Source organism: Pelecanus crispus, chromosome 5 (genome assembly GCF_030463565.1).
Source record: "Pelecanus crispus isolate bPelCri1 chromosome 5, bPelCri1.pri, whole genome shotgun sequence".
Classification (NCBI taxonomy): domain Eukaryota; kingdom Metazoa; phylum Chordata; class Aves; order Pelecaniformes; family Pelecanidae; genus Pelecanus; species Pelecanus crispus.
Window position 1 is genome coordinate 56131011 of NC_134647.1, and position 27052 is coordinate 56158062.

At 41.1% G+C, this 27052-nt stretch overlaps 1 protein-coding gene across 1 annotated transcript in view; it reads left to right on the forward strand.

Moving 5' to 3' along the window:
- The window catches only part of TEDC1 (tubulin epsilon and delta complex 1), a 77024-nt gene that overhangs the window by 2105 nt on the left and 47867 nt on the right, over positions 1-27052 (forward strand). The window contains exons 3-5 of the mRNA XM_075711047.1: positions 6098-6300; positions 19964-20134; positions 26887-26985. Coding sequence (XP_075567162.1) covers positions 6098-6300; positions 19964-20134; positions 26887-26985 — 473 coding nt within the window. The remainder of the gene's footprint in view (positions 1-6097; positions 6301-19963; positions 20135-26886; positions 26986-27052) is intronic.

A 27052-nucleotide genomic window follows, 5' to 3' on the forward strand; every position in this document is an offset into this window, starting at 1 on the left:
GATATCTCTCAAGGAGTGTGGAACAAAACCAGCATAGTTTTGCTGGTAGCTCAGCAGGAAATCAGCATGGGTCTGTGTTACTCACAGGACTGCTATTTTTGCTTTTCTGCTCATCCACAATCTGCTGTATATGGTAAGTCAATTTATTCGCTGTGTCCTACAGCTTTGTGGAGGTGGTCCTGCACAAGTGCGGCCTCCTTGAATCCTGGCTGCTCCCATACTAATTGCTTGTAACATTTGGAGACGGGATTTCCATGTGCATGTGGCAGGCTGCTGGCTCTAAAGAGAGCAAGCCCAGCCTCTGCTGGTAGATTGCAAGGTAGGCATGTGTGGTTCTGCTCAGAACTGCTGAGCTAATCTTTAAGAAACTTGTTTAGTCACAACTTGGTGATTAAAGCTGAAACTCAGGTTGGATAGGTGTACTGTTTTTCAGATTACACTAATTACCTTTGCTTGGCCAAGTGAATGAGTTGTCTGCTGCGAACACAGTATTTTACCACCTTTCTTGTCTGTCCCTGCTCTGGAGCACTTGTGGTCTTTCATGTATTTATTTCATGGAAATACTAAATAAATTTAATCCCTTGGGCATAGGGACTAAATAACTTTCTCAGGTTTGCACAGGATCCTGTAGCACAACAAAGAATTGAAATGGATTCCTCTAATCCATGTCTAGTGCTTTAGTCCATGGATCAGGCATTCCTTTTTTTGCTGTTTTTGTACAACCTCTTAATTATCTTAGCTAAAACAAGGAGAGCAGCAGTTGCCAGATCCCAGAGGAAGGCTGTGAAGTATGAGGGTTACTGTGTGTATAGGAACAGCTTTCTGGAAAAGAGAAGCCATACTCAAATGGTCTTGTACCCTTTCTTTTTTTAGGCTAAAAGTTTTTTCCAAAGGAAACACTGAGCTTTGGCCTGTAGTCTGCACGTGGTGTTGGGGTCACAGTGGTTCTTCTCACTACTCTGTAGAGCGAGACCTGTGTTGCAAGGACTGCGTTCCAGATGTTGGGCCATTTGCAGTTGTGAGGTGCTAGAAGAAAGCAGTGTGTTGCAAGGACAGAATGCTCTTACAGATTTTGCCCATGGAAAAGGACAGATTTTTCCAGAAAATTTTTGCTTGATCTGGGAAGTCCATTTTAACAAGTTACTTTCGAAGTTGCACCCCAGTGTGTATTTCTGTTTCGAGTTACTAGTTTTCATTAGTCAGTCTTTGATCTGATCTTGTTGTCTAGGTGAATTTTAGAGGAGACTAAAATTTGCTTTGAATAGAACAGCTACTAGTCATTCCATTATTGTGGTTGTGATGTGATATTGTTTAGAAAAACTTTCTGCATCATGTTTTTAAATGGCTGATGTATTTTATTGCCTAGCTAGCAGAAAATAAAATATTTGAAAAATCACGTATTAAAACATCAAACCCTGTGGTTTTTTTTTTTTTAAATGTAGAAACTATTGCGTTCTTGCAAAAAGAAACCAGAAACCCCACTGAAGTGTGCCAGTCAGTGGTTATAAAATTCTGCAAATGGCTATTTTGGTTTCTCGTTTTGGAAGTGTTTTTTCTTCACACAGTAAAAAACACTTACTGTAAACTTTGGTGGGAAGCTATTAATACACTCCAGCCCCTTAAACATGTCAGAACAATGGGTCTCTCGTCAGTGGAGTACGAGTCAAAGTAAGCTGTGTAATCGTACTCTGGGCATAACCTTACTGATGAATTCATGATTAGTGGTTTCATGCTGGTCTTCCTTTGCAGAGGCTGAGAGCTGGTAGACTTGGCTAACAACCTAACCACTACACCAGGTAGCAGTGCGATATGCGTTTAGATAGTTGGAGGAAATGTTTCTTTTCTGGAGTTGCAGTTCATTTTTGTAGTATGGGAAAGAGGTCTGGAGCTGCAATATATTTTTGTTTGACAAATGAAGCAAAAAATGTTCTTCTGGAGCAGTAGTTTCCCATAATACCACTACCTATGCAGGTGTTTCTTGCCTGAGTGCATGAAGTAATGTATCTGTGTCTGTTCTTGTACTTGATTTAGTTCCTTTCCATCTTAGCCAGGCTAATGCATAACCTTTATTTGAATATGGTGATGTAATTCACTGAAAATTCTGCAGGATTCATAAAGTGGAGAGGCACAGCTTGAATATAGTTTTAAGAAAGCTGAACCCTGAGGCTCATCCACAGCTTGGTCTTACTTGCTGAACGTACTTTTATAAATAATGTGCGTGCAGAAGGGGATTAGTTGGAAGGACTGTGTGGGTCTTTCTCTATAAATTGCCTAATTCTAATGAAATGCCTTAAGATGATGTTGTCAAAGAGGAGGTGTTTGAGTGGTGTGTTATCTGCTATCTGAGTGGTGGTTTTTCCTCTCTCTCGGCTGCACATTATGGAGGAATTCATCTTGGTCTTGGGTACTTATATAGCCTCTGAGCACAGTTTTCTTGTAAGCAGAGCACTGCAGAGATGAGGAAAACTAAGTGACTTCTCTAAGGTCACGGAAAAGCTCTTTGAGACCCAGTTCCAGATCTGTGCTTTGACTGCTCACCCACAACTCCTGCCTGATACTCACACCAATTGTATCCCCTCATGTGAGGGCAATGATTCGCAGAGGGAGAGATGACATGGGGGGAGGTAAAGGACCAGAGCAATGCAGAAATAAATTCAGGTGGCAAATTGCCTGGGTAGATCTGGTCCTAAGTGGTATATCAGAGCAGGGAAATGGTGATAAAGGAAAACACCATATGGCTTGCTCTTTATTCCTTCTCTTTGCTCTGTGATTTCTTGGGGAGCTCCCTGAACTGCAGATGGCAGCATGTGATGCTTGTTTGCTTTGAAAAAGTAGGAAAGTATGTACTGATCTTCCTTCCTTTTGGAGTATTTCTGCCTTTACCTGTTATGGCAGTTCCTTTCTTGACAAATGCACAATGAAAAGGAAGGGGTACCATGAAAACCTAGCTCATGTGAGAATGTTCAAGAGTGATCAAAATAAAATCTCTAATATCTGAGTGCTCCCCCTGTGCATGAGGGATTGGAGTGCATATCTACAGCAAAATTTTTAGCAAACCACAGGCATTTCTGCCACCCTAACATCGTGAAGGGAAAGCTGCTTGTTTTTACATTCACAGGTTCTGCAAAAAGAGCAGAGTGATTTAGGTGTTTGGGTTTCCTTCTTGTGTCTGTAATGCAGAAACAAGCTAGGTTTAAAACCAATTGTCCAACTGTCATGTGTCTCTGCAGAAGCTCTGCTACGTAAGACACTAGTCCTGCAAAAAACTAGTAGCTGTGCATCATTGTGTCACCTGCTTAATGATGCTCCTGATCTTGTTTTTTGTTCTTCAGTCATGGTTAATGTCTTTGTCAGGAATTCATTTGTAGCTTTCATGTGGCAAATCATGTATCCCAGCTCCTACTGCTGAAGATGTGTAGTAATCTGCATAATATTTTCAGCTGTGTATTTGGACTGAGGAGCACTCTGGAAGTAGGTATCTCCTTAGGGATCTGCACTCTTGTTTCCCTAAATCCTAAAGCTGAGCAAACAGTGCAAACAATATACCTTCCTCTGGTTTGTCAAGGCTTAAAGGTCTTGGTGGCTCTTTATGACTATCAGCTCCTTCCAGCCTGAGCAGAGCTGTAGCAGTGTACTGCTCCTATAGGGTTACTAGCATAGGTCAGCTTACAGCTCCTCCCTGTGTCTTAGCTTTGTATTACTTTTGGTGGATAAGACTCCTTTAGCATTTTGCAAATCAAGTTAAATCAACGACTCTTCACTGTGAGAGTCTCTTGTAATTAACAGATTCCTTTTGAGAGCAACAGGATTTTTTTCTTGGTTTTTGTTTTGAAGTTGGTCATTATGTGGTTTTTGAGCTTCAGCAGTCAATGCTTACAATATGTGTCAATGCAAAGGGATGTTTTTACCACAAGTGGCAAGGAACAGGCAAATGAGTATGTAATGTGATGAATTGGTGTGTTAATTAAAGACAGCAGTGACAATCCCTGATTGCGTGAGGCTTGTACTTCCTGTTATTTTTGTGTGTGTGAGTGTGTACCTTTTTTATGAAACCCTACAGAGAACTGAAGTATTACAATGGAAAAGGGGAGCAGCTTTCTTCCTTACTTTGTAAGAATGCCTAAATTGGATCAAACTGAAGGTTCCTCTAGCTCTATTCAGCTATGGCAGCTGTCAAAAGTGGATGCCCAGGGGAAAGGAAAGAGCAAATATAGAAGGATGCTTTCAGGGGGGTATTCTTTCAGCCTCCAGTAATTTACATTTCAGACTTCTCAAACCAGAGAGGATATCTTTGTATTTCATAAGCTTCCATGAACTCCTGTTCCGTAAATCCAGTTCCTCCTAGAGCCTGTGTAACTCTCAGTGTCCATAGCGTCCCATGGCCAGATATTTCAGAGCTTTGCTGTATGTGTGAAAAACATCTCTGTAACTTGTCTTGACTCACATGCTTGCTAACTTTGTTTGGTGGTCACAGTTCTTGTATTGAACGTTGCACAAACAAATTATTCCCTATTCACCCATTCCACAGCACTCATGGTTTTAAAGAGTTTTGCCATATCCATTCTCAGTCATCTTCTTGGCTTGTGTCTTCAGTTCTTACAATGAAGCTGTTCTGTACTTGTGATCGTACTTGTCCTTTCTCTTTGTTTTTTCCCCAAGTCTTCTGTAGCCTTTTTGGGACTGAAGAAATAAAATAACACTGTGAATTTGAGAAGTGGGGTCACAGTGGATATGGACAACAATATAATGTTGTTCCCCATGTTCTGTTTAGCTTCCTTTCTAGGTTTCTCACATTCAGTTCGGTTTTGGATGCATATGAGAACCAAGTGTGATATTGTAATGAAAAATCTTATCATCTAAGATTGTGTTCCTGAGTCCAGTGGTCAGCTCCAAGTCCATTGCTATGTCAGTAAAGTTAGGATTGTTTTTTCCCTTGAAAAGAATTTTATCTGTCATTTTAAAGCTTGGGCTCATTGGGTTCTGCAGTCCTTCATGATCTGCCTGCATGCCTTGCGACTGAGTAATATCACATCAGCACCAAATTTTCTGTCACTGTCACACTGTCTGTGTGTCAATTTGAATTGGTTGAACAGTGATTGTTTAGCACAGAGCCCTCATGTGAAACCACCATTTGTTCTGACCCTCTGGTTCTTGTCTGCTAGGCACTTGTCATTGATTCAAGGGCCTTCCCTCTCCCTCCGCCACAGTGGCTTAGTTTCTTTGTGCTAATTGAATCACACTGGGAAGTCTAAATGTCTTGCATTGGTTGAATCTTCCTTAATCGCTTGCTTGTTGTTGCCTTTGGAGAACTCCAGTAGCTTTTTGAGCAGGACTTTCTTTTGCAACAACTGTTGGTTCTTTCCCAGTATGTATTGTTTATCATTGTGCCCTCTGATTATGTTCTTTATTATAGTTTTGACTTGGTACAGAGCTGAGGCTTACTGGTCAGAACCTTTTTTAATAATAACTTTCTCTGTGTTTCCTCAGTATTTTACAGTTCTGTAGTGCCTGTCTTGTAGCTGTCAGGTAACATTTGCTGGTGTAAAGGAATATGGATCAGAGCATTCCTGAGAATTAAATAGTCCATGTGGTCTGGTATGCAGTGTGGCGTGCTGCATTATCTCTGCCTGCTCACTGGAGCTCAGAGATTTGCAGCAGGCTGTGAAACTCCTATCTCTAAATTCCAGTTTCATTCAGGAGTAAAGAGACTCAGAGTGTTTACTAATTCATAGCATGCTTGATGGCTCATAAAAAATGAATAGGTTGAGTCCTGTTATAGTAGGGATGGCTATTTACCTTTTTTGCCTTTGTTAATCTCTAAGAGGCCATTACTGGCCTTGATCTCAACTTTGAATTTCTTCTTTTCCCTTAGCAGTGGTTCCTGTAGATCAGAATGGGGCAGTGTAAGAAAGGCTTTTACCCTTTACCTCCTGCCCTTTATCAGTTGTTGGTAAAGACTGTAGTCTCCACTGTCCTCCACTAATCTTAGGCTTGATTAAAAATCTTGCTCTCAGAGGAGGTAGCAGTTTCTGGAACTGAATGAGTAAATGCATTGAGTAGTGCAGTGTGTTATTCTTAATTGTTTTCTTCGTTTCAGATAACCAAATTAGGTTTGTAAAGTCAGCGTTGTGGTACCATGGCTATGGCAGGCCAGAACTCTATCGGCTCCCCTCTGACGGCTCAGCGGGTAGTCGGGAGCTGCTGCTGGCATTCTCCTGGCTGCTGCACAGACTCAGCCTCTTGGAGCAGCTTTTGGCTCGGAACAGAGTAAAGACTGGGGATGAAACCTCTGTGTGCACGGTGAGCCAGTTTGTGTCCTTCCACCTTATCTGTCTATAAGGAATGTTCTGTGACAGCAGCTGTGTTATCACTAGCATGTAATGTGTCGTATCCTGGTACCTTTACAAATAAATGCTTTACTCCAGCTTTAAAAATCTTAAGGTGGCCAGCATCTGGAAGCTGGTTTCTTTCCCTTCTCTAAACTTCCTGTGTGCAGGTGATCTGGGTTCCTTCTCTTTCTCAAACTCCCACCCCTGCCTGAATTCCCTGATTTTTATTTCCAGTATAGGTGAGAGCAGTGTGGAGGAGCGCAAGTAAGTGAATCATAGAATAGTTTGGGTTGGAAGGGACCTTTAAAGGTCATCTAGCCCAACCCCCCTGCAATGAGCAGGGACAGCTTCAACTAGATCAGGCTGCTCAGAGCCCCGTCCAGCCTGACCTGGAATGTTTCCAGGGATGGGGCATCTACCACCTCTCTGAGTGACCTGTTCCAGTGTTTCACCACCCTCATGGTAGAAAACTTCCTCCTTATAGCTAGTCTAGATCTGCCCTCTTTTAGTTTAAAACCATTATCCTTTGTCCTATTGCTACAGGCCATACTAAAAAGTCTGTCCCCATCTTTCTTATAAGTACTGAAAGGCCACAATAAAGTCTTCCTGGAGCCTTCCCTTCTCCAGGCTGAACATCCCCAACTCAGCCTTCAGAGGGTGTTCCACCCCTCTGATCATTTTTGTGTTCCAGCAGGCCCATGTCTTTCCTGTGCTGAGGGCTCCAGAGCTGGACGCAGTACTCCAGATGGGGTCTCACCAGAGCAGAGCAGAGGGGCAGAGTCACCTCCCTCGACCTGCTGGCCATGCTGCTCTTGATGCAGCCCAGGGTACAGTTGGCTTTCTGGGCTGCAAGCGCACGTTGCTGGCTCATGTCCAGCTTTTCATCCACCAGTACCCCCAAGACCCTCTTGGCAGAGCTGCTCTCAATCTCTTCATCCCCCAGCCTGTATTGATACTGGGGGTTGCCCTGACCCAGGTGCGGGACCTTGCACTTGGCCTTGTGGAACCTTGTGAGGTTCATAAGGGCCCATTCTTGAACTTGTCCAGGTCCCTCTGAATGTCTTTGATCTTTGTGCTTCTGAGTTTTGTGCTTCCAGACTGTAGCACGGGTGGTTCTACAGTGTTGGCAAATAGGTTAGCTGTGAATGCTGGTTATGTTGATATTGGATATAGCAAGTAATCCAAAGGCAAATAGTACTTTTTAAAAACATCAAGATCTCAAATGGCAGCTACTGCTCTTGGTGTAACTAATGATCTTGTAGCCTCCTTGAGAGAACAGTAGGGTATATTGTAGTGTTTCCATCAATAAGAAGATGTTAGCATATAGAAAGCCTGCTCTGAAGTAAGCTAAGGATAGCTGTGTGTCTGCTTTAGCTGCAATATATACACATGATCAAAAAAAAAAAAGGCAAAAAACCCCACAAAACCACAGTCTAATAATGTTTGGTAATACTGCTTTTAAAATCCATTCATTGCATTTAAGACCACATGCCCATGCTACTGTATAGACAATTGCTCTGGAGCGTAGAGTGAGAAGCTTAGGAGAGAAGGCAATGTTTTTTCCATGTTTGTATCTTGTTTGTTGCAAATAAACTGTCGCTGCTCTTAACGCAACAGATAACAGGCTGAATTTAAACTGATGAGTGCAATGTGTTAGTGTGGCTGAGGCTTCTCTAGATGGTTGTGAGTTTGTTCTAAGTCATCTTCATCTGGTCAAACGTTAATTGCTGGTCAGCCTTGTTCAAAATGACAGGCTCACAGAATTGTCTCATGTTTTGGCAAAGGACATTGTAGGTCAGAAACCCTACCTGCTGATATCTTGTAATGTCTAAGACCTTGTGGTCTTCATGATCCCATATACGTGCTCCCCTACACTGTAGGCTGCCTGGGTTTCTAGAATCTTCTTGGAGAACAGCAAAGCAGGAAAGTGAGAATTTGGAAAGCTACGTTATAGATACAGTGTCTTCAGAAGGAAAACACTTGTACAAATGGAAAACAGTTCAAAGGGAAGAGTCGCGTTTGTAACAACATGGTTAACAGTATTTTGTGGAAACGGACTACCTCATGCTGCACTACAGTTGTTTGCTGCACAAAACGGAGCACAAGAGGCTGTGCTTGGTGCACTGAGCGTGAGTGGTGATGCCCTCCAGTGATGTGAAGGGTGGCTTGAGACTTTAGGAAAAACGTACTTCAGGAGAACATTTTTACTTTAAATTTCTCTTACCTTGTTTTTCTTGTGTGGTAGCAGATTATTTTTTGTGTCCTTAATCTCTATTACAAAAGTGATGAGCGAAGTGTAGCAGTGACATGAATTCAGGAAATGGGGCAGCACCTATATTATTTTCTCTGAAGGTCTTAAGTTTTGCGTTTTCCAAAAAGACACGAGAGAACTGTGGTAATACAATGTTATCTCTTATGGCCACACAGAGGCACACTCAGAAATTTATTGCTGTGCCTTTCACTGCAATTCTAACCTCCTCTACCTGTGTTTCTCAAAATGCATGGAATACATATTTCATGTTTTTCTCCAATAACTGTCTGAAACAGTGTTTGGAAAGGCTTACAGGTCTGGAAAATTTTTTTCAATAGGCCAGACAAAATTTTATAGACTGGGAGTTGGAGTTAGCATATGTATACAAAGGTCATTGTATTAATGGCAACATTTCTTGTATGGTGTTCATCTGGAAAGCTTTCATACCCTAATAAAAATAACATTCATAGGGGAAAAAATGATAGAACGTAGTTACAATGGAGAATGTGTAAATAGCGATGCAGAATCACAAAACACACAAGAAAGTTAAACAGAATTGTGAGTGACAGGTCTTATCTTTTATTTGATCAATGAGGCATTACAAAACAAATAAATTAAACCAGTAAGACCCAACCAATTTAAGATCTAGGAATGCACAGTTAAGGAGGTAATGGTGAGCTTGAGGTAGGTGAGAAGGGTCACACGCCATTTTGATTAGTAAGTCCCCTGTAAACCACTCATGAAAGCCTGTTGTTTGCTGCATAAAAGTGTGATAGTTTTGTTATTGTTATATATTGTTATCTGATAGCTATTGTTATTTTATGGGGTACTTTCATGTGGCAAAGTCTGCTAATCAGTCAGACAGCGTTCAACGGTATAGCCCCTAAAATCATAGTAAGAAAGGAAGAAGGTGAGGTTGTCAGTTTGATACCTGACATCTTGTGAGTTAAAGTACAACTTCTTGAAGTGCTGGAATTTTGACTCTGGGAATGTTAAACACCAGGCATTTGTGATACTTAAGCAAAGTGTGGGAAGATGTGTAACAAATTGTAAAGGTGTTGCTAAACATGCCAGGGGTGTAGTCTCTGCAGTTGTAACTCTCATCTATTTAAGTAAATTGAAGAAAAAAGGTAAAAGAAGGAAAAAAGCTTTACTAGAGAAAGATCTTTCTCAGAAAAGAAGAAAAGGAAATGCCCTTTAAAACAACTGACATTCTCAGCTGAGAAAGAGCTTGAAAAATCTTCCACCACATGGAGTCTTTTTTTTTTTTTAATACTATTATAAACAATTGAAAATATTTTCCTGAAATGAAAATGTTGCAAAACAAAAATCTATGAAATAGTATTTGGTTTGGTGCATTGCTGAGATCTCTGCCAAAATCAGCAAAGCGTGAAAGCCAGTACTTACTGGCAAAGCACATCTGCTGGTGTACTAGTGAGAATAAATGTGAAGAAAATCTTTACCCTTTGTCTTCATCTAAAAAAATGGAGTCTCAAGAACTGTAGGCATAGCTGTAGTTCAAACTGATATTCACGTGGTTTGCTTTTAAAATTTTGACTGAAAAGTGGACAGGATCTGTTGTATGAAGAAGAGAGAATGCAGCTAATACCTAAATTAAAGGTGCAATTGTGTTCTGACTATTCTTTCAGCTTAAGTTTGAAACAAAGCCTACAGCCTGCTAAATTGCTGATAATATGCCAAATACCCAACATATCAAGAGCCAATTAATTTAATTCCTTTAATTTAATTTCAGGTTACCGCACTCTGGCCTTTTCTTCTTTGCAGTTCCTTAGCAACACAGTTTTCTTCCCCTGCAAATTGAACACTTCCATCAGCTCTAAAGGATTTCAGGCCAGTTATTTATAGAGGGACAAGGGTGTTCATGACACATGATGGACATGGAGCTCAGCCGCTGCATGGAATTCATAATCTTAAGATCCTGAGCTGGGGAAGGCTTCCACAAGCTTACTTTTACATGCACTTATGTCTTCAGAATCAAAAGTTAAATGATTCCTAAAATTGTAAAGTAAACAGTGGTGAAAGCATGATGAAAGGGTTAAGGCAGTAGGAGGTGGTGCTTAATGTGGCTAATGTAATTACAAAAAATAATCTTGAGGTATTTGTTGGAAAGGACAGGTATGGCTAGTAGCCTAGGATGATTATATGGGTTGACTGCTTTTGTGTGTTAGGTAAGAAAGTCCTTCAGGGCACCTTGTCTCATGTAGCCTTCAGCTCGTTTTGGTGTGGTTTTTGTGTTGGTTTTTTTTTTTTTTTTTTTTTTTTTGGAAGGGCCATGCTGCAAGTCTCTCCTGAGCCAGGGTACCGCGTGCCTGCTGCAGGATGCCTCAATGAGCAGGACTGAAGGAGTCACTGCCCTTTCCAGCCTTCCACCCACGGCTCTTTTCCAGTATGTGAAGTTTATTAACCGAGGGGGTTGACAGTTAAAAGAGCTGACCAGAGCCCGTGTTGCTGTGCAGGAGGAACAGGAGAGGGAAGAGGGTATTGATGGTGCATATCAAACTAGTACCTGGCTGCTGTAGTGCAAGTCTGTTTCCTGAATTTATTGTGCTGATCTGTCAGCAGGTTGGCGACTCCAGAGGCAGTAAGTTCAAACCTTGCATTGGTCAACACCTTAAAAATCACTAATTCTATTAGATCTATAAAGACTTAAGTACAATCTGAATTGGAGGTTCACATTGATTTACTGAAGTGCCTACTTGGGAGTTCTCCCCTGCTGTTACTGCCTTAAAGCACTAAGGCAATTAATTGATGGACGTTGTCTTCAAATGCATTTTAAACCCTTTGTGGATTTCTATCTCAAATATGCACTGCTGTGATGTCAGTCTTAACATCTTTTGTTGCTTTAGTGATCATGTATATGCAGATTATTCTCAAGTGCCATTCATTGATTCCTATTTACACATGAAAATCCTAGAATACAAAACTCTGAAAGCTGGTAGGTGAAATGCTGTCCTTCACTGAACCTGTAAGGCAGACCTGGGGAGTTCTCACTTTCTCTCTCTGTCTGAGAAGCAGATAATTGTTTGATATAAACCTGCCTTTTTAGCACATTCAGTATTTGACTAAATTTTTTTTTTGCCTTGCTTTTTAAATTCTAGTGATATCATCACAGCTTTCTGCATATCTACAATGGTTTGTGCAGATAATAGCAGTACTCTGTGAGCATGTATTCCTTCTGTTTCCAGGGAGGAATACTGGCTGTACTGGTATTATTTCTACAGCTGAAATTAATTTATATGTGCCCCATAATTTAATTATGTATGGAGGCTGTTGAGTTTTTTAGATGGGGGTTGGTGATGTTATATCCCTCATTATCACTAGGATATGTTGTACAAACACTGGTTCTTCGTTCCACTAATTTCCTCTGCCTGCTTCTTGCCCTCTGAGTGAAATTGGATGCCCCTTCCCTTTTGCGAATTTATAGTAATCAACAAATAGAGCTATTATGGCTATTATAGTTGGAATTCATGTGTGCATCTCTTGCATGCCAAGGTGAACTCGGTTTAATTACTTCTGGTGGGGAAAAATGAAACTAAACATGCCTTCTGACTCTTAGGTTTGCAATTTGATTAATCTTTTGTTTGTCACGGTCTAGTTTGGCGCACCGGATATTTCTAATATATTGCAAGGCTTATGCTTGGTCTAATCTTGTGTTGAAATGCCTTTCTCTCTCTTATAGAAATCTTGACTGCCACTGCTGTTCCATAAACCATGTTATTAGAGGAAAGTGTTAACGTAGCAGCCAAGCTTGATGTTCCCCCCAGCAGAAAACCAGGAAACCTTTGGCACTTGTGTCAGTAAATACAAATTTTCTGTTTTTTTTCCCCTATTCACCTATTCCAGTGGGGGCAGAGGAGGGAATTTTATTAACCTATTGATTCTGACTCAGAAGCATAATTACTTTTCAGATCTTTATGGGCTATATTAGTCTGTCAGCTTTCATTTTTTGATTTCTCTCCCTTATTCCCTGTGCTTACACTTCTATTCTCTTTGTCCCCCTGTCTTCCTAGTAACTCTCACCATGCATCTTTTTGCCCTTTTTTGTTACTGTTGTTGCCATATTCAGTAACTGCTAAGGAACACTTTTTTAAAAGCTGTCCCCAACACCAAAACAGAGGGCACAGGATCCCTAAAGTTTCTCCTGCAGAATTTTCCTCGCTTCATTTTTGCCAGCTAGCACTGCTGCTTTGCCCGGGGCAGCCTGGTGTGTTGGATGGCATGTGTGCTTGCACCCTTTCCCACGCCGCCTCTGCTGGGCTGGCACTGGGGCCAGACCTTTGCGGCTCTCTGGGCTCCTGCGTGGCTGACGAGTCTGTTGTAGGACTCTGCCACCCACCCTGTAAAGGCTCGTACCAGCAACTAATGAAGGAAAACACTTGAATTTTGCTTTTCTGCCTTTTGTACTTTTTAAAGTCACTTCCTGAATAGGTACTGTTGAACCCTGAAGTGTTATTTTTTATCTCCTTAGTTACTGATATTGCTTAAACATATTTTGTGGTTAGAGGTGATTCAACTAGGAAGATGGTTTTGCCATACAAGAACTGGAGCACATTTCCCTTTGAACTCTTGAAATGCGCTTTTCTTGGTGTGAGGTGATAGCTGAAATTGTCTCCCTGTCATTCTGCATGTGCATGTGACATGCTATTCCTTCTGATCTTTTGTGTTTTTTTTGATTCCATGCTTTGGACTTGTCATGGAACCTTTTCCCAATGAAAAACAATTTCCTGTGGTGCACTGGAAAATGTATGGTTAACAACATTTAGTTTTGCCTGACAGGGAGAACACACTTTTTTTTAAGATTTTTTTTTTTTAGACAGCATGTCAAGGTAAAACACTCTAAAAGAGGAGTCTGAAATGATCAAAAAGGCTTATAATTTATTGAATTTCCTGTTTCTTTGGGTAATGTCTGAATTTCAAATAAACGCAAAATTTCTTGAACCTGATGTTACAGCTGATGTGTTCTGGATGGGGTTCTACCACCAGGCACGTGAGCCTTCATGTGAGGAGAGGAAGATGAGGACTGGCATGCTAACAGGAAGGCTTAGCATGGTCATACTGGCACTCTACTGAAATGCTGTGTACACAGCGCCTTCCTCGTCTGTTGGAGAAGCCAAGTGATTTTAAGATGTTTTAGTGCCTCTCCTGCCCTCCAGTGGCGGGGAGCAGCCGGTACCTTTGGTACCTGTCTTTGCTCTATGGCCTTTTTGGTTTAAATGGCAATCATCCTCTGCTTTTGCTGTCCCGCTTTTTAAGTGACCAGTGTTTAACTCATTTTGAAATAAAGCACTTTTTCCTCAGGAGGACAAAAGGAATGTGCAAAGAAGGGCATGGCGGGCCTTCTGTGTATGGCAGAGCTCTGCATCTCCCCTCCTGGAGGGCAGTTACTGTTTCTTCTCCCGTTGGCCTCTTGCTCCAGATTTACTGCCGATGTAGCGTGCTGCATCTTTCTCTCTTCACTGGTTACCCCCTGTCCAGCAGCTTGCCACAGTGGAGCAAAATGGACATGGGCAGGCAGGGCTGCAGCTGCAGGCAGGGGAAATGCAGTGCAAGGCATTATCTATATTGGATTTCTTGAGCCCTGCAAAATGCAGTGCTCTGAGTTAGGGTCTACTCTGCCATGTGTTTGTGTTAGTATATTTGGTTTCCATGTTTTGTCTGAATACATGATGCAGTGAGCTTTGGGATTTAAATGTTATTTTAAAAGTAAGTAACCTCGCCCTTGCAGCTCCAAAGATTAGGCAATGCTGCTGTGCTCTGTTAAAGGCATAGTGCTTCTGCTCTATTGCAGAGCTCTTAAGTAACCTCCTGCATGAGTGAGGAGGGATGGGATGGGGGACTGACTTGCTCTTGTGCCTCAGGCCTGTGGCTACTGCCAGACAGGCTTGTTTGAACAAGGCAGGAACGGATAGGAGCTGTGTTCACATTTTGTGTCTTCCCCTAGCACCTTCTCTTTTTGACTCTTTGCCGTTCGGATACTAGCAGAACTCTTGGGAGTGCTGTTGCGAGTAGTAATTTTTACAAAAGGCATTGAAATTTAAAGCTAAAAAGGCCTTGCGGAAACACAGGATTTTACATTTTTTTTTTTTTAATTGCTGAATACGCTATGAGCGTGACTTTTATGTTGTGAGCACTTACATCTGTGGAAAACATATTCTTCTGTGCAAATATCTGGATATTTAATTCGTGTTTGCATCATGTGGGAGTCGGTTCTTATACCATCTATCTTTCCAAGCATACATCTAATCTGGATCCTACCTTGTCTAGGAGGAAATCCAGTTAGTGTCGTTGATGGTGCTGTTAATGAAAATAGTGTTGTCCCTTTTGCGTTCATCTGTTCAAATTGTTCCTTTTCACATTTTCCCCTCCTGCAGATAGATATATGGCTGTATTATTTAGGAAAGCATGTCCGATACTGTTGTTTCTGGCTATGGTGTTTAATTTTTAAAAAAAGTTACACTCTGTTTAAAGATCTGTAATTACACAGGTTAACATATGTTATGTCACATCAAAACCATTGTCTGAATTATGAGCCGTTCAGAATGAGCACTCCGTAAAAGCTGCAGAAGCACTTTATTGGCTTGATTTATGTGATTGCTTTGCCTTTCCTGAGCCCTGCAGCAAGGGATCTAGATATGCTCCTTCCCACCTTTGTGAAACCAGGCTGCATGCTTAGTGTAGTTAAGACTGGAGTAGTACCTGAGAGTAAATAGTTTCTGCCTAGACCCAGATTAACTCAGGTGAGGGGTGGGAGCATGCATTAGTGGTTTATAACTGGCAGTTGCTTTCAAGGATTAATGTCAGGGAGTTGACTTAATGCACATATCCATGGGTTAAACATGTTATCCCTGTTCCAGTAGGGCTGCTTCTCCATGGGAAGAACAACAAGCTGTTTGCTGGCTGTCCAAATATGGAAGCAGAGAGCTGATCCTTGGAGGGGTTTGGAAGATGTCCGGGGAAAAGCAAGCCAGCAGCGGCTGGGGTCCATCCTTTACCGACAGGTGGCAGCTTGTAGTCAGAAAAGAGCATCTCTCAGCCCTGCCAGAGCCTTGCTTTTACAGCAGTGCAGGCAGCACAGGCCTTTTTATTTCCATGGTGTGTACAGGGCATAGTAAACTTACTACGGTAAGAATTTATAAGCTTTAAGATACCTATATGAATTGGGAAAGTGCAGAAAGTGTAGCAGTGTGATGAAGTTGCACAGCAAAGGGTTTGCTTTGCAGTACTGCTTGCGGCATATTGTAAGATCTCCACTGAATCTGCAAGGAATTTTGCTTTAAAACAATTTTTGGAGTTTGTTTAATTCAAAGTGTATGAACAGAGCAAGGTCAACTGCATACCAGGTCAGTAAAATCCTCAAGTGGAGCAAGTAGTGCAAAAAATGCTCCCTTATCACATGTCTGCAAACACATTGATGCTTACGTTGTTCTTTGATAAACTATTTTTATGAAGAAGTACTTGTTTAATTTACCTCCATCCGCTGTTGGTAGAACTGCTCCCCGATTTCCAATACCATGGAATTGCTTTGTATTTCAAACCAAAAGGAAAAGCTCTATTTCTGCTATAAAAGCTGAAACTTCTTAATCTTTAATTTCTCTCTAAGCAAGTTGCATACAAGTTGTTTGCTCAGATGTATGGAACGTGAATGAAAATTGATATATCCCGTGTCTTTTTTCACACCCTTCTTTCTCGCACCCCTTATTCTTTTCCTCTAAGTACACTTTTATATCTGGTGGCTTTTTTAGTTCAGTGTATTTCATGAATCTGTCTTGTCTGCTCAGAGCGCTTGTGCCATGAGGTCTGTGTTGGCTGTTTTTGCACTTGCTGCATTGTCTAATCATAAGTGCATTCACACGTTTTGAAGAATGATCTGGCATCTTTTTTCATAACAATTGGACTTTAAATAGCCTGGGGAGGAATGTTTAGGGTGAAACTTGTGTGGTGTTGGAGACTGAATTCTAGGCTGCCTTGCAAAAAGTTTAAATAACATGCTCTTAAGACATAAACCGTGTTTAGCTCTGACTAGGCTAGAGATGTGTTTATGAGCTTGGGGTAGGATTTGTAGTTTGTGAGCTATCTTAGTTGGGATGGTGGTGCATGGTGTCCTGGAACGTGTATTTATTATGGGGCTTAGCTGGTTATTTGCCTGGATCTTTTACCACAGGAGAGCTGGGTTTAAGTTCTGCCTAAGTGCGGGATAGGGTGGTAGTTCAGGAATTGGCTTGAAGAGAGTTCATGTGAATATATGCATGTCACCTTCATCAGGCTTGTGCTTGCTTTTCTGAGTCTTGCCAATAAATGGATATTGGGAGCTTCTAACAGCAGTACCTTGAGCTTTTAGGGCAGGAAAGCTCGTTTGGGGTGAGTTACAGGGGGAGTGGAATTGGGGGGCTTTGTTCTAGCTTCTGCTAAAGTTATGCTAATCACAGGTGCTCTAGCATCATCCAGTTTGACAAGACTAGCTCCGATATTGCCAGTGTAATGGCAAAAGACTCTGACACTGCCATGAGGGTATCGATACGTGCTGATGTGGCTTTTGTACTGCAAGCCTCTGGCACCATTCTGTAGCTGGAGTCCATGCACCTCCCTTCTCTGAAACAGAATCAAAGAGAAACAGTAATTGCAGCAAACAGTTTACAAGCAAAAAGCTTTTCTGGTAAGTGGCTATGAAATCTCTTCCAGAGCTGGTGTGGAGCATTCTAAGAGCGGGGAGGCCATTGAGAGCCCTGGGTAGTTGCCTTGGCTGCTGCCTTTATGACTTTGACTAAATAATATGCACTTCCGTATCTCAGAATTGAATGTAAGTGCGTACCTGTATTGCTGCATAGATTAGATAAATTCACAGTGATATTTGAAGTAAAGGCTCTAGCTTAGGCTGGTATTTTAGTGATTTTTTTCTCACTGGGATAGCAGTAAATAGTCTTAGATTGTAAAGATAGGACTGGAAATTGAGGTCACAGTATAATATACAAGACCTTTCTTTTTACCTTGTTTACTTTATGCCAGGATAAGTATTTCATAGCAAAAGTAAATTTTTTGTGCAGTTTGTGAAATAAATAATAGAGAGATCCTGTTAAAAATGCATTGGCTGGCTTCCTTATTTTAATATTAATAAGGCAGGTTGCTACAATAAAATTAGTTCTGCATGGTGTTGTCACTGTACTCCCAAAGCAATTGAGCCTAATGCTATTCCTTCCTGAAATGAATCCCTGGGAGAGCGGTATTTGTGCAATTCTGAAGCCTCTAACCAGGGAAGTTGGAGTTGAACTGTAAATTATGGAAGATGCAGATTTTAATCTGGGAATCCTAAGTCTGGTCTTTGGCCTTGCGGCTCTCTGGCTGCTTATGTGAAGTGTTTTAATGTTGTTTACTTATGCATTTTCTCTGCTGTAGTGACTAATATCCAATTGCTTGGCTCATCATGTTTATGGACAACTTAGTAATCATATCTGTATGGTTTCATAGTCCAGAAACCTGTCCTGGTGGGGGCAAGACAATCTGAATCATGAAGGTACTTAGCTAGGACTGCAGCGCCCTAGGACACAGTGCCTTTTGATTTAGGGGTAAGGGGCTGAAGGCATCTGAGGAAAAAGAGTGACATTGCAGTTGGCATAAAGGAGATACTGTTGTCTCTTTTTTTTTTCTTTTTTTTAAAAAGATGAATCTGTGCCTTTAAAAGGAAAAGCCCTTTACCAACCTTGCGCCCCTGTGATTTATAGCATGCATTTATCTGAGCTGCAGAGCAAAGGGAGAAAACCTGTAATCTTGATACATTTTGTTATGTGACCAGAGCAGCATTTTTGTGCTTACAAATAGTATGAATGCTCATTGTATTAGAGGCCCTGTCAACTGAGGTGATATTTAGGTTAAAACAACCATTAGGGCGTTACTTGATCACGGGTATAGATACACTTCTGCTGAAATCTGCATTTAAGGCAAGATTAAACTATCTTCATTTTACAGTTTGCATTTTTAGTTTAGGATCCAAAGTAGAATTACACTCAAGCTTTGTCTGCCAACTGAATCTTTATAAGATTTTATTGAACTTGGAAGTCTGTGAAGGGAGGGAAGCACATATGTTTAAATACCATCAAGGTCTATGGGTCCAAATATCTGCTTAAGTGTTTTTTTTTTTTAAAAACAGTCATGTTTCAAGTAGGCTTTTTAAATTTCCACTTTAAAGAAATGTCTTGAGAATCCAACAACTGGGAGACACTTTCTTAGCTGGTGAACACTCGTTCGGAATAACCAGGCCTTCGCAGTTCTATGTAATTTCTATTTCTTATGATATGCTGTAGTAAAAAATTTGGAATTGTGGATTGCGTTTATTGTGTGTACTTTCTATAGACTGGATGAAGTTGACAGCTCAGCCTTACTTTAAGTGGTGATACTCGCATCAGAAGTAAAACAACCCGTGTCTCTTCCTCCCTTTTTAATTTGCAATCTGCAGAAGTCTTAGCTGAAAACAGAGAGAGAGATCTGTTTGTAAATGTGAATGATCTCTTTGTGCAAGAGGCTGGGGGAGGTGGAATTCCCTCCATGTTCCTTGGGAAAGAGATATGACGGAAATGTCTTGCTTGCTTTATGCTGTTAGTGAAGGAGAAATTTGATCCAGAAGATGAAAGTGGTGGTTCTTTTTTTTTTTTTTTTTTTGTGGGGTTTTTTTTGGTAGCAGAAGGGAAGTGGGACAAGATGAACAAAAGGAAACTCTTGGCTTCTCCCTATTTTCAAATTACTCTAGAGAAAGGCAAAACAAGGCAAGACAGGTGGTGCAACTGTAGCTGGAAGTGCCTCTGTGGGCTCCTGGCCAATGTCATCTGGAGTATTGTTTCTTTTCCTCTATCCTGCAAGAAGGGAAGTGCTGGATGGAGAAAAGAAAATAGCTGGGTAAGCACAGGCCCACAACTTTGTCCCTATGTAAGGCATTGATTTACAGAATGGGGTCACCGAATACAGCCTGCAGCACTTCTGGGAAGACACTGGAGGAGCAAAGTCTGTTTTTTATGTTCTTTGACTTATTAGAATCCAGTCAAAATGTGATTTTTCCCATCTGGGTGAAGAACATGCTTGCTTTCTCAGGAACACTGTGTCTTCCTGGGTACAGAAAATGAAAGATGGGAGAGGAGACAGCTCACCACATCGTAGCTGAGGAGCTGATATTTATTCCAGACTTCAGTACTTGTTTAGGCTGTTCCCAGTCCTGTATTCTAAAAGATTACAATTTCTCTCTACTGCTGGAACTTACTTCCTTTTTCGGGGATTTTTTTCCTCTTTGGCCTATTTGCCTTGTATGTTCTTCACTACTGAATGATTTGAAAGCGTTGAAGCTAACTTAAAACATTTTGGTATTCTCTTCTGCTTTTAGTGTGAAGATGATCTGCCCATCAGCCAGAAAGGTACAACTGAAATAGCACCTGAATGTGGGCTAGAAGACAGACTAGATGTTCGATACCTTCAGTGGTTAAATGGGAGGCTGAGGTTCCAGTGGAGGAGTTTGCATGCTCAGCACCAAGAGCAATGCAAACTTTTGCACAAGGTAAATGATTCTTCTAACTCACTATGGCATTGTTTATTATTTAAAAGCCTTGTCAGCTAGTGCTAAATGTACAAATTATTCTTGTTTGCTAGTTCTGCATTTTCTGTAGGTGAGTGAATTACTCTAAATATAAATACCCCCACCTTTCCCCAGTGGGGTGGAACTGTGAGAAAATGAAGTATGTACAGTGTTTGTAGGGTTATAATTGTTGTATAAAAGTCTATCTTGCAGGTTGGCACATTAGTCACTTCTGCAACCATAGGCTGTCTCCATTTTTCTCAGAAAATGCCTGGTGGAAGCAAGACAGAGCATTCTGGTCCCACAGACAAGAAGTAGTGATTCAGAACTATAACTTCATCAGAAATGTGGATTCAAAACATTGAGCATGGATGTTGGAAGTAATAGCAGCAAAATAAAATGCTTCCCTTTCTGAAGTACTAGGGAACATCTGAGCAGAACCCCAAATCTACCTGCTTTTATAGTGGTCTCTACATGGCTGAGGTTCCAGTTCTGTTCCCATTTATGAATAATATTTATATGCCTGTCTGAAAATCACAGACACCTGGACCATCATGTCTGCTTAGGATGAAAACAGCCTGCAGTCCCAAAGTTGACAGTGATGGTGACTGCAGAGACAAATTTAAAAAAAAAAAACCAAAAATGGTTACAAAGATAGTCCTAAAAGTTATTCAGTAATGTTTTCCCTAGGCCCTCTTTCTCCATTCATATCTCTTCAGGTAATGTATATGGAGCCACTTGGTATTGTACCCAGAACCTTCACAGAAAACCTTCTTGAGACTAAGAACAGTTTTGAGAAATTTCTCCTCAAAGAACAATGTTTATCAGAAAGTTGTCAGAATCAGACCAAGAGGGTTTTGAATGAAGATGCCTTCTTGGTTTTAATTCTGTGTCTGACAGAGCAATGCTGAAAACTATAATGAGGTTACATTTTGTTCTTTACACGAATTGATTGCTAGGGAAGATGTCTGATTGACAGCCCTAGGGAAAGATCAGGTGCTGTGTGTGCAGCATCTAAAATAACCTTTTGCTTCTCATTGCCCACTGTGAATGTGCTTTCCTCATCTGGGAATGAAGATAGCAATTCACTGTAAGTGCAGGTGCAGTCCTTGGCTTTTGCACTGAGATTACAGACAGCAATGCTATTGGGAGAGGTAGCTTAGTGATATAAAACTCAAATTAAATGATTGGCATCTTCTCCCCTTGATAAGCTACCTCTATTTAAGGTATGCTGATTTTTATAGTAGGTGAGGCAAATATCTCCATAACTTATCATCAGTGCTCTGATTTATGTAGTACTTGGCAGTAACAAATCATTAGGCAGCTTCAGTACCTCAGCTTGCAGTTAATGAGACCAAGGAAGAATTAAGAGCAGGTCGAACCTGGGGCCTCAAGTACAAACAGAGGTATTCTCAATGGTCTAGATCAGGCACTGAAATGATGAAGAGATTTGCTGATTGGGCAACATGCTAAACTTGTTGACAGGGGACACGATGACTTCCTGTGGGGACTGTACTTTGAAATAAACTTGGAATTTTTTTCCCCTGTGGCTATCCAAGGAAAAATGTTTGCTAAACAGGCTGAGGGAGTTGGGGTTGTTCAGCCTGGAGAAGAGAAGGCTGCGGGGAGACCTTATTGCAGCCTTTCTGTACTTAAAGGGGGCCTATAGGAAAGACGGGGACAATCTTTTTAGCAAGGCCTGTTGTGACAGGACAAGGAGTAATGGATTGAAACTAAAGGAGGATAGATTTAGACTGGATATAAGGAAGACATTTTTTACAGTGAGGGTGGTGAAGCACTGGAACAAGTTTCCCAGAGAGGTGGTGGAGGCCCCATCCCTAGAAATGTTCAAGGTCAGATTGGGTGGGGCTCTGAGCAACCTGATCTAGTTAAAGATGTCCCTGCTCACTGCAGGGGGGTTGGGCTAGATGACCTCTAAAGGTCCCTTCCAACCTGAAGCATTCTATGATGCTATGACTGTTACAGTGAGACAAATACAAGAGATGGATTAGTTATGCTGCAGTTCCCTGGACCACAATTTCCAGAATCTGGAAGAATAAGCAGGAGGGAGAACGTTTCTCTTTTTATCCAGTTTCCCAAAGCTGCCATTACTGCCTTCTCCAACAGTTATCACTGGACTATACTGAAAGCAATAAGCGGTGCTGTTGATTCTTACGATCAGACTATGCTCTGCAGTGTATGTAGGGGACTGCCATCATGGATGTATATACATAGCAGGATAGATTGGAGCCCAGCTCCTCCATATGTGACCACACACTGATATTATGCCTGCTCAAATACGTATGTGCAACTGTGGGAGTTCTGTTCAGAGCTGTAATAAAGTGCAGTGCTTTGATTTATATTTTAGTCTGAATTAGAAGCAGGAAAATTGAAAGGTAAAAGTGACTTTGGAAGGGACTTCATTACACTGACACATTAATGTTAAGGTTACAGTAACACAGAATATAACATACTTACACAATTTAACAGCTGCATAAACAATAATTCATATTTTCTGACTCTTTATAGAGAAATTTTGGCTGTGTTACTGCATTAGTTTAGAAACTTTTAAACTAGTCTGCTATGTGTTAGAAGACCAAGCTGACCCAATGTGACCTCTATATGAGCTGCTGCTTTTCTTGTATAAACCACAAACACAGTATGCGAAAGGCTAATGAGTGTTATGTTTTTTAATTATGCTGACAGATTTACAGAGGGCTTTCTCTAGATAATTATGGCTTTTACTTGCTCTGTTTAATAACTTAACAGGTTATGTATCTCAGCTGTGGAACAGTCTTATTTACTGCTGATCACGAGCTATAATTTTTGCCAAGTAGTGGCGACACTTCCACAGATTTAATTCTGTGACTCACACAGGCTCTAAAATACCATATTCTCTATTTGGGGCTTTCTGAGGAAAAAAAAAAAATCACACTTGGAAAAATATGTTCTTATTCAGGAGATGACTGCTTTGCCACTCTATATTTTTTAAGTATGGATATTGCTACTGGAAGTAAGAATTGTACATAGAGGATCCAGCAAGAGGCTACCAAGATAGTCAAGGACTAGCTAAGTTGGGCATGACCGCTAAGAAGAGGTTGAGGGAGTTGTGCTTGTTTGCTCTGGTGGAGAGGAGGCTGAGGGAGAGGTCACCTAATAGCTGCCTTCAGCTATTTGATGGTAGTTACAAAGATGGATCCATGAAGTACCAGAAGACAAAGGGGAAGAGGCCACTGATTATAGCTTGGAAGGTTCAGGCGTATTAGAATCCCAGCTTCTCTGGGATGATGAGTAGCATTGGAGCAGGTCAGGAGCTGAATGGTCTCCATCCTCGGAGGTTTCCAAGACTCATATACGCAGAGCCACAAACTGATGTTGGCGGTAGTCCTTGTTAGAGGAGGAGGTAGGACTAAAGACCTCCAAAAGTCTTTTCTGTTTCTAAGATTTTTGTGAAAAAATTCTGAATCACCTGGGTGATCGGGGACATGTCCTTTCAGGTTAGAAGTAGATGACTCATGTCTTAATGAAATAATACTGTACTGCCTGAAGAAAGGATAAGGGAGCAGTAGGAGGGAAATATGAGAGGAAAAACAGGCAAAAATAAATGGCTGTTCTGTCTCTAAAGTACACAGATGATAACTGAAACATTGCTGGGGCATCCACCTACTCTGTCCTGCCTGCGGCCACTTAAGATTGATGGTATGAAGTTCTGTAGTAACCAGTGTAGGTTACTGGAGAGGGAAGCCTTCCTGGAGCTACAGCTGGTCATGTGTTGGGAATTGCTTATTAGGGTCTGAGTGGCTGTTCCTCTTTGCTAGCTCTTCTGATGAGCTGCTTTTCAGTGACTTCAGCTTCCAGAAGGCATGTTGAAGCTTACAGACACACACACACATGTCCTGCTGTAGAAGGAAGACTTCCTCAGGGAAATCTTAACCTCTCTGTTGCTGAGGAATTTTGCAGCCTAAGGCTGTGAGCTGTTGAATAACATTATAACGGCTTCTCAACATGGACAGGTTGGCCTGCTTTGAAAGTATAATATAGTAACACCATCATAATTCCCTTGAAATTCTCAGTGGTACATATTTACCTGATACACCTTCAAATATATGGAAGCGTGAAGGATAAATTACTGCGTTAAGGCATGCCCCTTGCTTCCTTCTGTTTCTTTCTCTTCCTCTCAAGTGCCAGAGGAATACCTATCTGCCTGTTTTTTGATCCCCCTTGAATTCATAGGGGAGAGCAGCTGTTTTTACTTAGGCTTTGAATTACCACTTTGCCTTAAAAAATGTGAATGAGAAGCCTTGCATAGTTTCAGAAAAACAGGTAGGAACCTGTGTAGTTTAAAACTGGCATTGTTTTTTGGGTCTGTTAAATGCACTGTGCCACAGTCAGCATGTGAAAAGAAACAGTGGAACAAGTGAGTTTCTGCAAAACTGATGGATTTCCTGTGGATATTTTCAGCTATCCCCCATCTACTAAAGACTAAGACAGAAATCACACCTGAAGCAGGGGAAGGTTAGATTGGGTTCAGAAGTGAATTTTGTTAAGCAGGTGAACATCTGATTGTGGACTATGAATATATGTTAGTAGGAATAAAATTATATTAAATGGAATTCTTGATGATAGAAGAAGAGTTTAACATAATTGGCAGTATCATCAGATCATGGTAAAATGACAATAGTGGTTGTAATATGCTTGGAAACTGTAAGAGCAAGAGTTGTATTCTGTCAGTAAGAATGCAGAGCAGCGCTGGGAAATACCTCCTATGAACAGAATGGTTTGTTGTGCCTCCTCTAAGATGAACAGAATAAAATAAGATGTGTTACAGTGGGTTGGATTGGTTGTATCTATATACCTGACGTTGTAGTAAAAGAGTAAAGGGACAAGGACAAAGTCTTGATCTCTGAATAACAGAGGGCAGAGACTGGTGCTGGGTGATTACCTCATTGTCTATGTAATGTATGAGTGACCTAAACTGCAATTCTTAGATGCATCTGCATCTTGGCATGAAGAATCTACCATGTGACTCTGTAAATTACTACAATGATTAATTATATGTTTTTTGTCTTGAGATATTTGATTTGAAAATCTTTGTTTTTTTCCTAAAGTGAATTTGCCATTAGATCTCAATAGCACATTCTTTAATGCAGTAGAAGTGTTTTCCTCTCGTGCAAGTATGTGTGAAGTATGAACAAGCCCCCTTTTCACCTTCTCTTAGGTGAATTAGACAAGCTGATCTCCCTGCAGGGTGTCTAAGCTCAAGGGCGTTTAGGAATTGATACTGGAAACCCCCAGAAGTGGTGCTCAGCGTGTGGGCTGTGCCTGTACTCTCATGCAAAGGTTAGCATAAGGTTAAATCAGACCTGCCTCCACCACGGTCCATTCCGGTGCCACGCAGCAACAGCTACACATGCTCTGTCTCTCACCCTGTTACCTGCTTCTTTTACCTTGGTACTGTTTCCCTCTTTAAGCCTTGTTTCATCTTCAGTATGTTGTAGTTATCAGTAACAGATTGTAAAAATACAAATACTGGATTATTTATGGTACAAATACTGGATTATTCCAGTATCCATCTAGTCTTGTCTCAGGGGAACACCTTATTTCTCTGTTGTTACAGCTTTAGAGTATTTGTTTTGGGCTTTAGCCAGTGATGCTGCTGCAACATACTATTGAAGAGGGGCTGAAATTCATTCCTGGTGCTGGAGGCCCAAAGGTTTGGCAGCCGGAGTTACGCAAGAATGCAGCAGGGAGAGGAGTGGCAAGGAGAAAGGAAGAACATTGTGTGGGGAGGTGCTCTTTTATTTTTAAACTCGCATAGCTCTGCACATGTGACAGATGGTTGTCACCAGAAGTGAGTTTTGGGAAAGGAACGCTAAAATATTCTGAAGTTTCAGGGAAGGGTTGACAATTACCCAGTGCCTGTCAACTTTAAAATAGTTGTCAATACCCAAGTGTATGATAAAGTTCATATTAGAATAAAGGAAGAAAAGCAGGAAACATTCTCTGTCTTCTGGCAGAAATATTAATGAAATATGAGCGATTGTCTGACAAATGTGCGCTGCTATCTTGTTTGGCAGCTGCGGTTATTACAGTAACAAAGGGATCAGCTCTGAATAGGAGGAATTGCTTTTTATTGTTCCCTTGACTAACTTGGGAAGCTTCTTCGTCAAGTAATTGATGATACCATCACCAGCGCAGCTGGGACAAGGTCCCAGTAAGCGAAAGCCAACAATATATAGCAGCAAAAGAGAAACTTACTGTAACTAGGTAGCATTTTCTGCTTTAAAGGAAGAAATAAAAAATTATTCTGAGGGTATCCTTCACCTCTGTTGAGACTTCTGCTATCTGTGTAAATGGTTTCTCCTTTCATGCTATGCAGAAGAGCATGTGTACTGTAAGGAAGAAGACTTTAAGACAGGATGAAAAGAGAAATCTTTCAGTTTTACTGTGGTGGCAGCAGTAGCAATTCCTGCATGTGGTTCTGGTAACAATACCAGATGGACCATTTTGTGAGATGATTGTGGTGCATGATCATAATTTCCTGCAGGCTGTTTTAAAAAGGTCTGTTGTGTTGGTGGTAGTAGTTACATTTGTACTTGTCCATTGGGAATGGGCTTGTAACCACTGGTTCACCTCACCATTCCAATCCATGCAGCCTTTAAATAGTAGCTAATGATGTTGTTAATGATCTGGTCCTTGTACTGACAAATATCTTTTAATTTAATCTATTCCAGATCCATTCATTCACTAGTGGCTCCCATACGGACCAGATCCTTGGACATTTTTCTGTCACAGAAACGGATCTCGTTAGGCAACCGGAGAACTACAAGCAGGTAATGCTTCTCCTGTAATTCTTGGATGCTTAGTATGCTTTACACAAACATTGTTCAGCAGACTGCA